Here is a 16,785-nt window from a genome sequence, read left to right on the forward strand (position 1 = left end):
GGGACAAATGAGGAGGAATGAGGGACAGAGGGACATTGCTCCAAATCAGGGACAGTCCCACGAAATCAGGGACAGTTGGGAGCTATATAAAATAACATGCAAAGTGGTTGGAGGGAAGCTTCAGAATGCCAAAGATGTTTTTATTACAAAAGCTGTGAGCAGACTGCAGTTCCTCTTTAGGAGACTGCCAAGTCAATGCCAGAGGATGCCATTGGGTCGTTTATTTTATGTAACCTTTGCATCTAGTATAATTCTACTTAATCTTTTTATTTTTCTCAGATATTGGGTCAACCTTAAAAATTCACCCTCCACCGGAAATAAGAGAGTCCGAAATTGTTACTTTATCTTGTTCAATAAGTTATTACTGTCCTTACAACATTAGTTTCAATTGGATTGAAGATGTAAATGGTATCGACACAACATATTTCAGAAAAGACACTTATGAAGTGAGCACCACGACCAGCTTGCAGTTCCAACCATCGTGGAGAGACCACAAGAAGAACATCACATGTGTTCTCAATCGAGATGACGGAGAAGCTGATAACAAAACAGTCCAACTCAATGTCATGTGTAAGTCCATCTTCATGTTCTAATGACTGAGACACAGAAATGATAAGTCCGGGCCAACATGCTAATGGTACCTATTTAGAATATTTCCACCATATTTTGCCATAAAATTTCATGGGTGGCACAGTGGTGTAGTGGGTAGCACCTTTGCCTGGCAGTAAAAAGGGTCGCTGGTTCAAATTCCAACCACAACACCACCTGCCTGCAGTTTGCATGTTGTCCCTGTGCCTGCCTGGGTTTTCTCCGGGTTCTCGGGTTTCCTTCCACACTCCAAAGACATGCTGGTAGGTTAATTGGATCCTGCCTAAATTGTCCCTAGTATGTATGAATGTGAGTTAGGGACCTTAGATTGTAAGCTCCTTGAGGGTAGGGACTGATGTGAATGTATATGTAAAGCGCTGCGTAAATTGACGGCGCTATATAAGTAACTGAAAAATAAATTTAAAAAAATTAAAAAATAAAAATAAAAGACTGACAATGAAAAAAGGAATAGATAAACCAGAATGTTCTTTCTTATAGTGGTTCTAAAGGCTCAAGGTTCTCTACCTTCATGCATTAAAGGTAAAAAAAAACTTTCTCTGTGCAGCGGGGACTCCCCCTCCTCGTTGGCTAAGACAGCAGCGCAAACCATTGGTTTGCGCTGCTGTCAATCACAGCCAGTGAGTCAATGAGGAGAGAGAGAAGGTGTGGTCAAGCCACGGTTCAGTGTGTGATTGGACACGTAGAGCTGCTGCTTGGGAATGAGCCTCCTTGGGTGGCCCTATTGCAAGCTGCTTACCTGAGCACCATCTCTATCCAGCGATGTTGCAGGAGAGTCTCGGCTGCCCGAGACTTTCCCTCCTGATTGGCTGAGACGGCAGCGCGGCGCCATTGGCTCCCGCTGCTGTCAATCAAATTCAGGGAGCCAATCAGGGGAGAGAGAGAGAGAGGGGGTGGGGCCGGGCCGCGGCTCCATGTCTGAATGAAGGCAGGGAGCTGTGGCTCAGCTCGGATGCCCCCCATAGCAAGCTGCTTGCTGGGGGGGGGGAACTTGGCAGGAGGGAGGGGCGAGGAGCGCCAGCAAGGGGCACTGAGAAGAGGAGGATTGAAGGTGCCCTGTGCAAAACCATTACACAGAGCAGGTAAGTATAACATGTTTGTTATTAAAAAAAAAAAAGCCTTTAACCACCTCAATACCGGGCATTTTCACCCCCTTCCTGCCCAAGCCATTTTTCAGTTTTCAGCGCTGTAACACTTTGAATGACAATTGCGCGGTCATGCAACACTGTACCCAGATAAAATTGTTATCATTTTTTTCCCCCACAAATAGAGCTTTCTTTTGGTGGTATTTGATCACCTCTGCGGTTTTTATTTTTTGAGCTATAAACAAAAGAAGAGCGACAAGTTTGAAAAAAACACAATATTTTTTACTTTTTGCTATAATAAATATCCAATTTTTTTTCTTTTAAACAAATTTTTTTCCTCAGTTTAGGCCGATACGTATTCTTCTACATATTTTTGGTAAAAAAAAATAGCAATAAGCGTATATTGATTGGTTTGCGCAAAAGTTATAGCGTCTATAAAATAGGGGATATCATTTTTATTATTATAATTATTATCGTGACCTGCGATTTTTATCATGACTGCGATATTGCGGCGGACAGAGACTTTTGACACATTTTTGGGACCATTCACGTTTATACAGCGATCAGTGCTATAAAAATGCATTGATTACTGTATAAATGTGACTGGCAGGGAAGGGGTTAACACTAGGGGGTGATCGAGGGGTTAATGTTCCTATGTTTAATGTTTATGTTCCTAGGGGAGTGATTCTAACTATAGGGGGAGGGGATTCACAAGGGGAGGAGACCGATCGGTGTTCTTCTGTACTGAGAACACACCATCGGTCTCCTCTCCTCTGGCAGGACCTGGATCTGTGTGTTAACACACACAGATCCATGGTCCTGCTTTGTTACCGGGCAATCGCGGCCGCTGGGCACGCACATCGAGGCCCCAGTGACAGGGCGCGCGCCCCCTGGTGGCCCGGGAAGGCGAGGGCGCCATATGACGCCCTCTCGCAACGAGGGCCGCGCCGCCTGGCCGTCAATTAACAGCCGGCAGTTGGCAAGCAGGTAAAGTGATTGTAAAGTTTTTTTTTTAGTTTAAAATAACAAACATGTTATACTTACCTGCTCTGTGTAATGGTTTTGCATGGGGCATCTTCGATCCTCCTCTTCTCAGAGCCCATTGCCGGCGCTCCTCGCCCCTCCCTCCTGTTAAGTGCCCCCCAGCAAGCAGCTTGCTATGGGGGCATCCGAGCCGAGCCACAGCTCCCTGTGTTCAGGGCCCCGCCCCGCCTCTCTCCTGATTGGCTCACTGAATTTAATTGACAGCAGCGGGAGCCAGTGGCACTGCTCTGCCATCTCAGCCAATCAGGAGGGAAAGTCTCAGGCAGCCGAGACTCTCCTGCAACATCGCTGGATAGAGATGGGGCTCAGGCAAGTATTAGGGGGGCCTGAGGGGGGCTGCTGCACACAGAAGGATTTTTATCTTAATGCATAGAATGCATAGGATAAAAAAAACTTCTGACTTTACAATCCCTATAATATCACTTTAAGGCTTGATCCCAGACACAAATGAATGCCTCTAAAGTAATTAATACATCATTAGATCAATTTTTTTCAATTTTTATTCAAACAATGTTTGTACCTAAGTTGGACTCTTTCAACCCCTGTATAGCAGAGCATAGACTGTGGGAGGGAGAAGTAGAATAAGCAGCCAGTCAGTTGTGCTGTAGAAGGAACATGCCGATAAGCGGAGATACAGTGGATATGGATGAGCGAGTTTGGGGTGGAGGAACTTGACTGGCCCGCACAGAGTCCTGACCTCAAACTGATAGAACACCATTGGAATGAATTAAAGCGCAGACTGTGAGCCAGGCCTTCTTGTCCAACCTCAGTGCCTGACCTCACAAATGCACTTCTGGAAGAATGGTCAAACATTCCCATAGACACACTCCTAAACCTTGTGGGCAGCCTTCCCAGAAGAGTTGAAGTTGTTATAGCTGCAAAGGGTGGGCCAACTCAATATTGAACTCTACGGACTAAGACTGGGATGCCATTACAGTTCATGTGCGTGTAAAGGCAGGCGTCCCAATATTTTTGACAATATAGTGTATGTATGTGTCTGCATCAGGATCCCAGAAGCAACAGCTAAATAAGGAGCAGCAGTAGAATTTGAATATCTCTAGGGCTGACGTGGTGCCTATAAAAGCTGATAAATCAACTGGCCAGTATACTGATTATAAGGGCGCATGCAGATTTTCATTACGTAAAATCTTGTCCTCACACTGTACACATGTAATGTTTGTGCTTTTGTTACACTCAGCATAAATGTAACCTATTTGCCACCTAGTGTCCTTGGTTGCTAGGACGCAAGCGGCTTCTGCCATCTAGAGACTTAGGCTGTTAGGATGCAGGCAGCTCCTACCATCTAGAGACTTAGGCTGTTAGGATGCAGGCAGCTCCTACCATCTAGAGACTTGGGCTGCTAGGATGCAGACGACTCATGCCATCTAGAGACTTAGGTTGCTAGGATGCAGGCAGCTCATGCCATCTAGAGACTTAGGTTGCTAGGATGCAGACGACTCATGCCATCTAGAGACTTAGGTTGCTAGGATGCAGACGACTCATGCCATCTAGAGACTTAGGTTGCTAGGATGCAGACGACTCATGCCATCTAGAGACTTAAGTTGCTAGGATGCAAGGGGCTCCTGCCATCTAGAGACTTAGGTTGCTAGGATGCAGGCAGCTCATGCCATCTAGAGACTTAGGTTGCTAGGATGCAGACGACTCATGCCATCTAGAGACTTAGGTTGCTAGGATGCAGACGACTCATGCCATCTAGAGACTTGGGCTGCTAGGATGCAGGCGGCTCCTGCCATCTAGAGACATAGGTTGCTAGGATTCAGGCAGGTCCTGCTATCTAGAGACTTAGGTTGCTAGGATGCAGGTGGCTCCTGCCATCTAGAGACTTGGGCTGCTAGGATGCAGATGGATTCTGGCATCTAGAGACATGGGCTGCTATGATGTAGGCAGCTCCTGCCATATAGAGACATGGGCTGCTAGGATGCAGACGACTCATGCCATCTAGAGACTTAGGTTGCTAGGATGCAGGCAGCTCCTACCATCTAGAGACTTGGGCTGCTAGGATGCAGACGACTCATGCCATCTAGAGACTTAGGTTGCTAGGATGCAGGCAGCTCATGCCATCTAGAGACTTAGGTTGCTAGGATGCAGACGACTCATTCCATCTAGAGACTTAGGTTGCTAGGATGCAGACGACTCATGCCATCTAGAGACTTAGGTTGCTAGGATGCAGACGACTCATGCCATCTAGAGACTTAAGTTGCTAGGATGCAAGGGGCTCCTGCCATCTAGAGACTTAGGTTGCTAGGATGCAGGCAGCTCATGCCATCTAGAGACTTAGGTTGCTAGGATGCAGACGACTCATGCCATCTAGAGACTTAGGTTGCTAGGATGCAGACGACTCATGCCATCTAGAGACTTAGGTTGCTAGGATGCAGACGACTCATGCCATCTAGAGACTTGGGCTGCTAGGATGCAGGCGGCTCCTGCCATCTAGAGACATAGGTTGCTAGGATTCAGGCAGGTCCTGCTATCTAGAGACTTAGGTTGCTAGGATGCAGGTGGCTCCTGCCATCTAGAGACTTGGGCTGCTAGGATGCAGATGGATTCTGGCATCTAGAGACATGGGCTGCTATGATGTAGGCAGCTCCTGCCATATAGAGACATGGGCTGCTAGGATGCAGATAGATTCTGACATCTAGAGACGTGGGCTGCTATGATGCAGGCAGCTCCTGCCATCTAGAGACTTAGGTTGCTAGGAGGCAGGCGGTCATTCTGGGTCAATATTGACACTAAACTCTGTACACATGTAAATGTTAGTCCAAACATTACAAGTGTACAGTTTTAAATACAGTTCATACGCAGGACCCTGGATGCAGATTTTTAATTTTTTTTTATTCTCATTTTTAAACCCAGCTCCAGATTACAGAGGTGTCCATGCCCATAGCATAACATACAGCTGTGGTCAGATCTAAAAAAAAAAAAAAAAAAGTATGCATTACAGATCTGAAAACAGAATATTTTCGGCCTGTCTGCATGAGCCCTTATACTGATTATAATAGAAATAAAAATATGATTGGTGCTCTAGCATTATCCCACTCCCTTCCATTGGAGAGTTTCCCTCACTTCCTGTCTGGTAAAACATTGTTAACAGGACAGGAAATGAGCCTTGGATTGCATAAAAACCTGACAGGGGTTCAAACCCTTTCCTATTCTATCCATAACTGACAAAGCTGGATCAATAGTCGTGTATTTAAATGTTCTTTGTCATTTGTTGTTGATCCTCTTTTTTTTTTTTAATGCCTATAAAATAATTATGACTTTCACTGCCATTCCAGATGCCCCCAAAAATGTTAATATTTTTTCTAACGCCACCATAGAAATAATAAAAGGGGTGTCGACGACCTTGACTTGTTCTGTTGAAAGCAGCAATCCGCCAGATTATGACATCACGTGGTTCAAAGATAATCAACGGCAAAACTCCAAAAAAGGAAGTGCCAGCCAATTGGAAGTCACTTATCCAGGAAAATATTTCTGTCAGGCAAAAAACAAAATTGGTGAAACAAAATCAAACTTGGTGGAAGTATCCGTCTTGTGTAAGTAGTTAAGCTCATATTGGAATGCTGTGTCCATTTTGTTATTGGATGTATCAGGAATGGGGGGGGGGGGATAAGAGGTAAACTGAAGAAATAATGCTCAATGTTTATATTGCAAGTAGAGGTGCACCGGACGGAAATTTTGGTGCCAAAACCGAAAATTCGAGATGCACTTGGCCGAAACCGAAAATTACAGTTTTAAAAAAAATATTTATATTTTTATACATAATTGTATTATATTCGACTTTTTAATTAATATCATGAATTTAAATGAATAGGAATTTAATTATCGGCACCCCTAGCGTTAGAAAAGATTAAAAAAAAAATGCATCCCTTTAACCACTTCAGCCCCGGAAGATTTTACCCCCCTTCCTGACCAGAGCATTTTTTGCGATTCGGCACTGCGTCGTTTTAGCTGACAATTGCACGGTCGTGCGACGTTACACCCCAACAAAATTGACGTCCTTTTTTTTTGCCACAAATAGAGCTTTCTTTTGGTGGTATTTGATCACCTCTGCGGTTTTTATTTTTTGAGTAATAAACAAAAATAGGCAATTTAAAAAAAAAAAGCAATCTTTTTTTACTTTTTTCTATAATAAATAAAAAAATTAAAAAATATATAAAAAAACAAATTCCGTCCTCAGTTTAGGCCGATATGAATTCTTCTACATATTTTTGGTAAAAAAAATCGCAATAAGTGTATATCGATTGGTTTGCGCAAAAGTTATAGCGTCTACAAAATAGGGGATAGATTTATGTCATTTTTATTATTCTTTTTTTTTTCTACTAGTAATGGCGGCGATCTGCGATTTTTATAGGGACTGCGACATTATGGCGGACACATCTGAAAATTTTGGCACTATTTTGGGACCATTGTCATTTATACAGCGATCAGAGCTAAAAATAGCCACTGATTACTGTTTAAATGACACTGGCAGGGAAGGGGTTTAACACTAGGGGGGCGATCAAGGGGTTAAGTGTGTCCTAGGGAGTAATTGTAACTGTGGGGGGGGATGGGATACCACTGACATGACAGCGATCACTGCTCCCGATCACAGGGAGCAGTAGATCTCTGTCATGTTGCTAGGCAGAACAGGGAAATGCCTTGTTTACATAGGCCTCTCTCCGTTCTGCCTCTTCTCACCGCAATTGCGGGCCTCCGGCAAATATCGAGTTTGCGGGACGCTCACGCCCGATAGGCCGCAAATTCAAAGGGACGTACAGGTACGCCCATTTTCCTGCCTGTGCCATTCTGCTGACGTATATCTGTGTGCAGCGGTCGGCAAGTGGTTAACCACCTTCCCCAGGTCGATGTCATATTACATTAGGGACTTTGCGTGGAGATATCTGAATGATGGGTGCAGCTACAGGCATCATCCAGATATCTTTGTTTTCAGCTGGAGGTTCCCTACAAAGTAAAAGCAATCATAGTGGACGTTTGCCCACTTGCAAAGAAATTAAGGGTATATAAGTTTTATCATAGGTGTATTTTAAATGATAGAGACAGAATATCAATCAAAAATCCAGAAAAATCACATGATACATATGTTATAAATTGAGTTGCAGTTCAGTGAGTAAAATAAGTATTTTATCCCCAAGCAAAACATGACTTAGTACTTGGTGGAGAAACCCCTGTTGGCAAGTACAGAGGTAAGACGTTTCTTGTAGTTGGTGACCAGGTATGCACACATCTCAGGAGGGCTTTTGGTCCACTCTTCTTTACAGATCTTCTCTAAATCCTTAAGGTTGCTTGGCAACTCAAAGTTTTAGCTCCCATAAATTCTCTACAGGATTAAGGTCTGGAGACTGGTTAGCCCACTCCATGACCTTAATTTGCTTCTTCTTGAGCCACTCCTTTGTTGCCTGTGCGGTATATTTTGGGTCATTGTCATGCTGGAAGACCCATCCACAACCCATCTTCAGTGTTCTGGCTGAGGGAAGAGGGTTCTCATGCAAGATTTTACAATAAATGGCCCCGTCCATTGGCCCCTCAATGTGGGAATGTCAGCCTGTACCTTTAGTAGAGAAACATCCCCAAAGCATCATGTTTCCACCTCCATGCTTGACTGTAGGGATGGTGTTCTTAGGGTCATAGTTAGCATTTTTCTTCCTCCAAACACGGCAAGTCGAGGTAATGCCAAAGAGCTCAATTTTGGTCTCATATGACCACAGCACTTTCTCCCAATCCTTCTCTGAATTATTTAGATGTTCATTGGCAAACTTCAGACGGGCCTGTACATGTGCCTTCTTGAGGAGGAGGACCTTATGGGCGCTGCAGGATTTCAATCCATGGTGGCATGTAACAAATGGTTTGTTTGGTGACTGTGGTCCCAGCTGCCTTCAGATCATTCACAAGCTCCTCCCGTGTAGTTCTGGGCTGATCCCTCACTTTTCTCATGATCATCCTCACCCCATGAGGCAAAATCTTGCATGTAGCTCCAAACCAAGGGCGATTGATGGTTATTTTGTATTTCTTCCATTTGCGAATAATCATTTCAACAGTTGTCTCCTTCTCACCAAGCTTCTTGCTGATGATCCTGTAGCCCATTCCAACCTTGTGCAGGTCTACAATCTTGTCCCTGATGTCCTTTAACAGTTTTTTGGTCTTACCTATGGTGGTGAGGTTTGAATGGAAGGAAGGAAGAGATTCTGTAAACAGGTTTCTTTTCTACACATAACGAGTTGTCGTTAGGAGCTCCTTCTTATTATATTGACAGGACAAATCTGTGTACCACATGAGCGCCTACTGTAGCCAGTCTGTGGGAGCCAGAATTATTGTTGGTTGGTAGGGGATCAAATACTCAATGTATAACATTTGTATCATGTGTTTTATCTCTATTTTTGGTTGATATTCTGTCTTTATCATTTAAAATAAACCTATGATAAAAAGTATAGACCCTTCATTTCTTTGTAAGTGGGCAAACTTACAAAATCTGCAGGGGATCAAATACCGGTAATTATTTTCCCCACTGTGTGTGTGTATATACAGTATCTCACAAAAGTGAGTACACCTCTCACATTTTTGTAAATATTTTCTTCTATCTTTTCATGTGACAACACTGAAGAAATTACACTTTGACACAATGTAAAGTAGTGAGTGTACAGCTTGTATAACAGTGTAAATTTGCTGTCCCCTCAAAATAACTCAAAACACAGCCATTATTGTCTAAACCGCTGGCAACAAAAGTAAGTACACCCCTAAGTGAAAATGTCCACAATGGGCCCAATTAGCCATTTTCCCTCCCCAGTGTCATGTGACTCATTAGTGCTACAAGGTCTCAGGTGTGAATGGGGAGCAGGTGTGCTAAATTTGGTGTTATTGCTCTCACTCTATCATACTGGTCACTGGAAGTTCAACATGGCACCTCATGGCAAAGAATTCTCTGAGGATCTGAAAAAAAAAAAAAGAATTGTTGCTCTACATAAAGATGGCCTAGGCTATAAGAAGATTGCCAAGACCGTAAAACTGAGCTCCTGCACGGTAACCAAGACCATACACCAGTTTAACAGAACAAGTTCCACTCAGAACAGTCCTCGCCATGGTCGACCAAAGAAGTTGAGTGCACATGCTCAACGTCATATCCAGAGGTTGTCTTTGGGAAATAGACGTATGACTGCTACCAGCATTGCTGCAGAGGTTGAAGGGGTGGGGGGGTCAGCCTTTCAGTGCTCAGACCATACGCCACACAATGCATCAAATTGGTCTGCATGGCTGTCTTCCCAGATGGAAGCCTCTTCTAAAGATGATGCACAAGAAAGCCCGCAAACAGTTTGCTGAAGACAAGCAGACTAAGGATATGGATTACTGGAACCATGTCCTGTGGTCTTACGAGACCAAGATAAACTTATTTGATTCAGATGGTGTCAAGCGTGTGTGGGGGCAACCAGGTGAGGGGAACAAAGACAAGTGTGTCTTGCCTACAGTCAAGCATGGTGGTGGGAGTGTCATGGTCTGGGGCTGCATGAGTGCTGCCGGCACTGGGGAGCTACAGTTCATTGAGGGAACCATGAATGGCAACATGTACTGTAACATACTGAAGCACAGCATGATCCCCTCCCTTTGGAGACTGGGCCGCAGGGCAGTATTCCAACATGATGCAAGATTCCAAGATGACCACTGCCTTGCTAAAGAAGCTGAGGGTAAAGGTGATGGACTGGCCAAGCATGTCTCCAGACCTAAACCCTATTGAGCATCTGTGGGGCGTCCTCAAACGGAGGAGGAGCGCAAGGTCTCTAACATCCACCATCTCTGTGATGTCGTCATGGAAGAGTGGAAGAGGACTCCAGTGGCAACCTCTGAAGCTCTGGTGAACTCCATGCCCAAGACGGTTAAGGCAGTGCTGGAGAATAATGGTGGCCACACAAAATATTGACACTTTGGCCCAATTTGGACATTTTCACTTAGGGGTACACACAGCCAATAATGGCTGTGTGTTGAGTTATTTTGAGGGGACAGCAAAATTACACTGTTATACAAGCTGTACACTCACTACTTTACATTGTAGCAAAGTGTCATTTCTTCAGTGTTGGCACATGAAAAGAAATAATAAAATATTTACAGAAATGTGAGGGATGTACTCACTTTTGTGAGATACTGTATATGTGCAAAAGAAAAAAAAACATGACAATGAGTTTCTAAGGACATAACTGTATATTAGTAAGGTCTATTGGGACATGGTTGTGTCTGTATGTACCCATTTATATAGACTGAAAGCATATAGACCTGTGCCACAAAAAGGCATGTCAAAGGAGGGTACCAATCTCAAATTCCTTATTGAGGCCACCAGGTGTCATGGTAATCAGGGTATAAATCCAAAAGGTTTCCCTTTGGCAGAGACATTTAAACATGTGTAGGAGGATTTGTTTCATCTCTGTGTATCACCTGAGGCCAGTCACTTTACTGGGTATATATGAGGGCCCTTTCACACTGCTCTGTAGCAAAATCACGGTAAAAACATGTTTTTACCACGATTTTGCTGTGTTACAAATGCGTTTTTGGGTTGCCTGCACCTGTGTAAAATGGACATGTGACTCAAAAATTCACCAAATACGCAAATCGCGGTGCGTTTTTTTCTTCAATTTTACTGCAACTTTGAGATTTTGATTTATTTCAATGGGAAGCTGTGTTTTTGGTGTGGTTTTCAAAACTGCACCAAAGATGCAGCATGCAGGACTTTTCAAAACACACATGCACCCACAGTGCAGTGGTGTGAAAAGTCCCATAGAATTTAAAGGGTAACATTTTTCTTGCTCTTTTCTTGCAAGGTAAAAACGCCAGAAAAAATGTATCGGTGTGAAAGGGGCCTAAGGCTTTACAACCACGTTAAATATAAGGAGCATTCTACTAAATGACCACCACACTAATGAACCGTTAACTTTAGATATACTGTAGCAGTTTTGAGATGGGGTTCCCAGAGGCTGGAAAGTTATTTCAAATGTAGCCATGGTTTGCTACTGTGCTTATGATTAAGGGACAGTTTCTTTATGGTTATATGGGTTTGGCACCCTCTAGTGCATGCTGGACTCTATGTGTGTTCTTTCCTCCTGTGAGAATGACCCAGAGCAAGGCATCATGGAACATGTGGTCCGGGATGAGGAAGTGACACTGTTAGCAGGGCCAATCCAGACCACAGGTAACAGAATGCTGTGCGCACAGAACAGCCTGCTGGGAGAGGAAATAAAAAGGTGGGTGTGGCCTGTTTTCGCTCTCTCTGGACGCCATTCTGACGCTGCCAGCAGGAGGTCTGTGTGACAGGTAGACATGTGCACTGTCAAAAAAATTTGTTTGTTTTCATTTTTGTTTCATTCGTTTTTTGGGTTTTTTTTTTTCGTTTTTCGGGTCATTCGTTATGATTGCAATTCGTAAATTCGTAAATTCCTACATTCGTACATTCATAAATTCGTACATTCGTGAATTCATAAATTCATAAATTCGTACACATTCGTAAATTAGAAAATTTGCATATTTGGAAATTTGTACATTCGCACATTCGTAAATTAGAAAATTTGGAAATTCGAAATTCGACAAATTCAAAAATCTGAAATAGTAACTAACTATTAAATTAGGTATAGGTATTGTAATTTCCTTTCAAATTTGGCTGTTAGTGAAGGTAACGAATACGAATTTATCCGAAGTTTCGAATTATCCGAAATAACGAATGCCGCATCTAAACAAATGGAATGGAACAAATTAACAATAAATAATAATAATAAAACGTTTTTATTACTATTATTTATTATTATTAATTCATTGCGTTCCATTCGTTTAGATACGGCATTCGTTATTTCCGATAATTCGTAATTTAGGATAAATTTGTATTTGTTACGTTCACAAACAGCCAAATTTGAAAGGAAATTACAATACCTATAATTTAATAGTTAGTAATAGTTAAGTTATTATTAGTTAATTATTATTTCAGATTTACGAATTCACGAATTTACAAATTTACAAATTTAAGAATTTAAGAATTTATGAATTTACGAATGTGCGAATGTACGCATTTATGAATGTACGAATTTACAAATTTTCAAATATTCAAATTTACGAACATTCAGAAAAAATTTATTAAATGGTTTTCGTTAATTCAGATATTTCCCCCATTGTGCTTTAAAGTCAGTATTGTGAACATTTCTTCACTACAGTTAAAGGAGAAGCATACACTGGTTATCATTTCTTCAGATAAAGTGCAGTTCAGTTCATTCTTGTTACCGTTTTTCATCTTGGACTACAATTTACTGCAGTGCAAAGAACACAGGCTAGCTGAAGATAACTGGAACTAAAGGAACATTTCTTATTTCCTCTCTGCTGTGCACAACTTCCTTACTTCCTTATATTCCCTTGTATATTGCATTGAACAACTACAGGGAGCCACCCTATAGAATATCATTGAAGTTATATTGTGTTGATATATTACAGTTGGTTGGTCTGTGTGTTGAGGACACAGAGGGGAGAAATCCAATACATGTGATATAGTATTGGGTATTTATTCCTCTTGACATATGAAGGACATACACCTCCAGATTTCTATTCAACCTGTTAACCTCTGACCTCCAAACCACCCCCTTTTACCCCATAAATGACATGACAAGGTTTTGGAGTAAAATGGCCTTACGGCCTTTTATTTAAACAATTAACGTAACTTAAATAACATTTAAAATAATCATCAACAAAAACTTCTCTATACTTTTTGGTGGTCTTTGAGGGCAACGCCACACAACTTGGTCACTGCGACCAACTTCTTTTAAAACTCAGGCCTCCAGTCGCAAACCACTGACTCGGAGACGGTACTCGACATACGCATTGACCTACCATTTTAAACCTTTCCTTGTTAAACCCCTTGTTAACCGGAAGGTACCCGGGAACCCCATACCACAGATGGGTCCCAACTAGGGTTGCCACATCATCCCTTTAATCCAGGACACATATTAATTACACAGGTTCTGAGGCTGATTTAATGCAGATAAGGCACCAAGTGATTACCACCTTAATCAGCCACAGAACCTGTGTAATTAATGTGTGTCCTGGATTAAAGGGATGATATGGCAACCCTAGTCCCAACCACCTTGTTGTATACCAGCCTTCTTCTCTTCCTCCAAAGACCCACCACTGCCGGGCTGTCCGGACAGCCCAACTGACATAATGACCAAACATAGGGAGGGCGTGGGGGGAATCTCCACGCTCTCTGATCTAAACTGATGTCACTTCCCGTTCTTCCTGGCACTAACTTCCCCCAGTCTCCTCGCATCTCTAAACCACCCCCCTTTTCTTAAAGGAGCGCCACCAAGCTTATCCCTGTCTGTCTTGCTGTCCTGCCTCCGTCCTGCCATCCCTCTGCCTATGGTATTTATACTTTTTGCTCCAGGACTCCCTGTCTACCTGCCCACATAGGTCTTATAGTGGATTTATGTTAAGTATTCATGTACAGTATATACGAGGCATATTCACGTTAAATTAAGCTGTGTTTACTTATGCAATTCTTTGAGTTTCTTTTATCTCAGTAAACATATCTGAGTTGTTCAGTGATATTGTGTGAGTCTCTAATTACTATCACAGCTGTGACGGGATGGAACCCAAGTTGTCAGAGGTAAGAGAGGATTTGCAGAGTCGGGGTAGCCAATGGGGTATAGAGTCTATTAGCAGCCCTCACGGGGGGTAACGCTACACAAATATTCCTCCATGTTACAAAGGTTGGTAAAGGCTGGTCTATGGACATCGGTAGTGCCCGCCTATCCTGTTCTGAAACTTTTTGTGTAATAATTTACAATATTTTCAGATGCTCCTGTCAAACCTGTTATTAAGAAATATGGGGAACCCATACAAGAAGGAAAGGACATCACACTGGAATGTTCTACCAAAGCAAACCCCCCGGTCTCCCTCTATGTCTGGTTCAAGGATGGGGCAGAGTGCTATAACCGCACCAGTAATCGGTTCACAATCTACAATATAAAGGAAGACAATTCCGGATCTTACACGTGTTTGGCTCGTAACAACCTGGGAGAAGCAAACTCTGACAAGCTAGATCTGAATGTGATGTGTGAGTATTACATGGAGCTGTATTTATGTCATGTACTGTATATGTAATGGTATCAGTGATCAGGGGCGGACTGACCATTCGGCCACTCGGGCACTGCCCGAGGGCCCCGGGCCACTAGGGGGCCCCATCAGGGTTGCCAGCCTCAGTAAAACCAGGGACCGGATGTAAAAATCTGTGTTTTTTTTACATCTGTCTCTAAAATGTAACTTACCGACATCCTTTTGGTCTAAAAATCCCGAGATTATAGCTGCCCCACCTCTCCAGTACCTTCTCAGCCAATAGAAACATGTCTGTGTATACTGTGTGTACATGTATGTGTATACTGTGTGATTGTATACTGTGTGTGTGTGTGTATACTGTGTGGCCCCATAATCTCTGATTGCCTGGGGGCCCCATAAACTCCTATTGCCCGGGGGCGCCATGAGTTGTCAGTCCACCCCTGTCAGTGATGTTGATTTAATAAAAGCAACACAGATTTTTTTCACATAGCAAGGTGTCGCTGTACTAACCATTATCCGATCAAATCACAATCCGCAATTTTTTTTTCTTTTTACATCCCCTGCACACGATTGGGCAATAAAATGTGAACGCAAGCTTATTTTGCTTACTGTGCATAGTTTACTACTTCAGTAACCCAACCCCATCACTTGAGTCATTGAAAGCACCCTATTTTGAAGCCTATTAGAGCCTATGGCTCTAATCAGGTGCTTAAAAAAAACACCCCCGCCGCTGTAATTCAGGCGCCGGACGTCCTGAAAGGGGCCGGATGCCTGAATAGGGGGTGGCCATGGATAGATTCAAACTCTGCATGAATCTATCCATTATTCATATTATAGGGGGTGGCGAGGATAGAGGGGGCGGTGCCCGGGTGCCCCTTATGGACGGGCCGCCACTGCCAACAACCAATGATGTCATCATAATGAGGACCTTGGGCACCTGCACAGCATTCTTTTTTTGCCCCTGAAAACAGATAGACTCTCAGAAATTGGTGTGAAAAATTGCCACCATCCCTAAATAGTACAAAAAGAACCTCATATAGATGGGATTTTAAGGGCAAAATTACTTACAAGAAATATTAAAAAATTATTTTTTATTATACAAAAGTTTTGAAAACAAATTTTATACAAGAAACATGTGTAAAGACAACACAATTGTAGTGTATTAAAGTAATGACAAAAAATTATTCAAACCAACGCGTTTCGAAATAGTTAATTTATGCAATCTTCTTCAGGGAAAATTTTTGCCAGGGCGTCCTGAAAGGGGCCGGATGCCTTAAAAGGGGGGGGGGGGCATGGATAGATTCAAGCTCTGCATGAATCTATCCATTATTCATATTATAGGGGGTGGCGAGGATAGAGGGGGCGGTGCCCGGGTGCCCCTTATGGACGGGCCGCCACTGCCAACAACCAATGATGTCATCATAATAAGGACCTTGGGCACCTGCACAGTATTCTTTTTTGCCCCATTTCATCAGCACTGGGGTCACATTAGAGGAGTGAGGAAGAGAAATTGAGAGAGAGAGAAGAGAAAACATCGGAATATTATTCAGTCTCAGTGCACAAAGGTGTATTCGCTTTGTAAGAATAAATCGCTTCTAACGTTGGGTGTCCTACATGTATAGATGTTGCTGCATTATGTAAAACTATTAGTTTTGTTTTTTTACATTTTAGATTGGGGTGCCTCAGGATTGTGAAGAATTTTAAAGAGTGCCTTGAGTGAAAAAAGCCCGAAAAACACCCAACAGGCAAAATCCCATTCATTTAAATGGCCCCTGTTCACATGTGAGCGTTTTGTAGCCTGAAGCAAAACGCCTGAGGCTCTTGTTCACATCTAGGTGTTTTTGGGTGTTTTTCTGCTGTAAGCCTCATCTCTAAAAACACCCAACAAGACAAGAAATAACAGGGTTGGGAGCCTAGTCCCCAACCAGGCTGGGACAAGGACATGGGGGCAATTGGACTATCG

General features: G+C 42.9%; 1 protein-coding gene across 1 annotated transcript in view; it reads left to right on the plus strand.

Annotated features, from left to right (window-relative positions):
• Window positions 1–16,785, plus strand: part of LOC141110461 (B-cell receptor CD22-like) — an 81,595-nt gene that overhangs the window by 33,467 nt on the left and 31,343 nt on the right. The window contains exons 4-6 of the mRNA XM_073601815.1: window positions 280–570; window positions 6,032–6,289; window positions 14,563–14,823. Of these exons, the coding sequence (XP_073457916.1) occupies window positions 280–570; window positions 6,032–6,289; window positions 14,563–14,823 (810 nt within the window). The remainder of the gene's footprint in view (window positions 1–279; window positions 571–6,031; window positions 6,290–14,562; window positions 14,824–16,785) is intronic.

Source organism: Aquarana catesbeiana, linkage group LG10 (genome assembly GCF_042186555.1).
Source record: "Aquarana catesbeiana isolate 2022-GZ linkage group LG10, ASM4218655v1, whole genome shotgun sequence".
In the NCBI taxonomy this organism is placed as follows: Eukaryota; Metazoa; Chordata; class Amphibia; order Anura; family Ranidae; genus Aquarana; species Aquarana catesbeiana.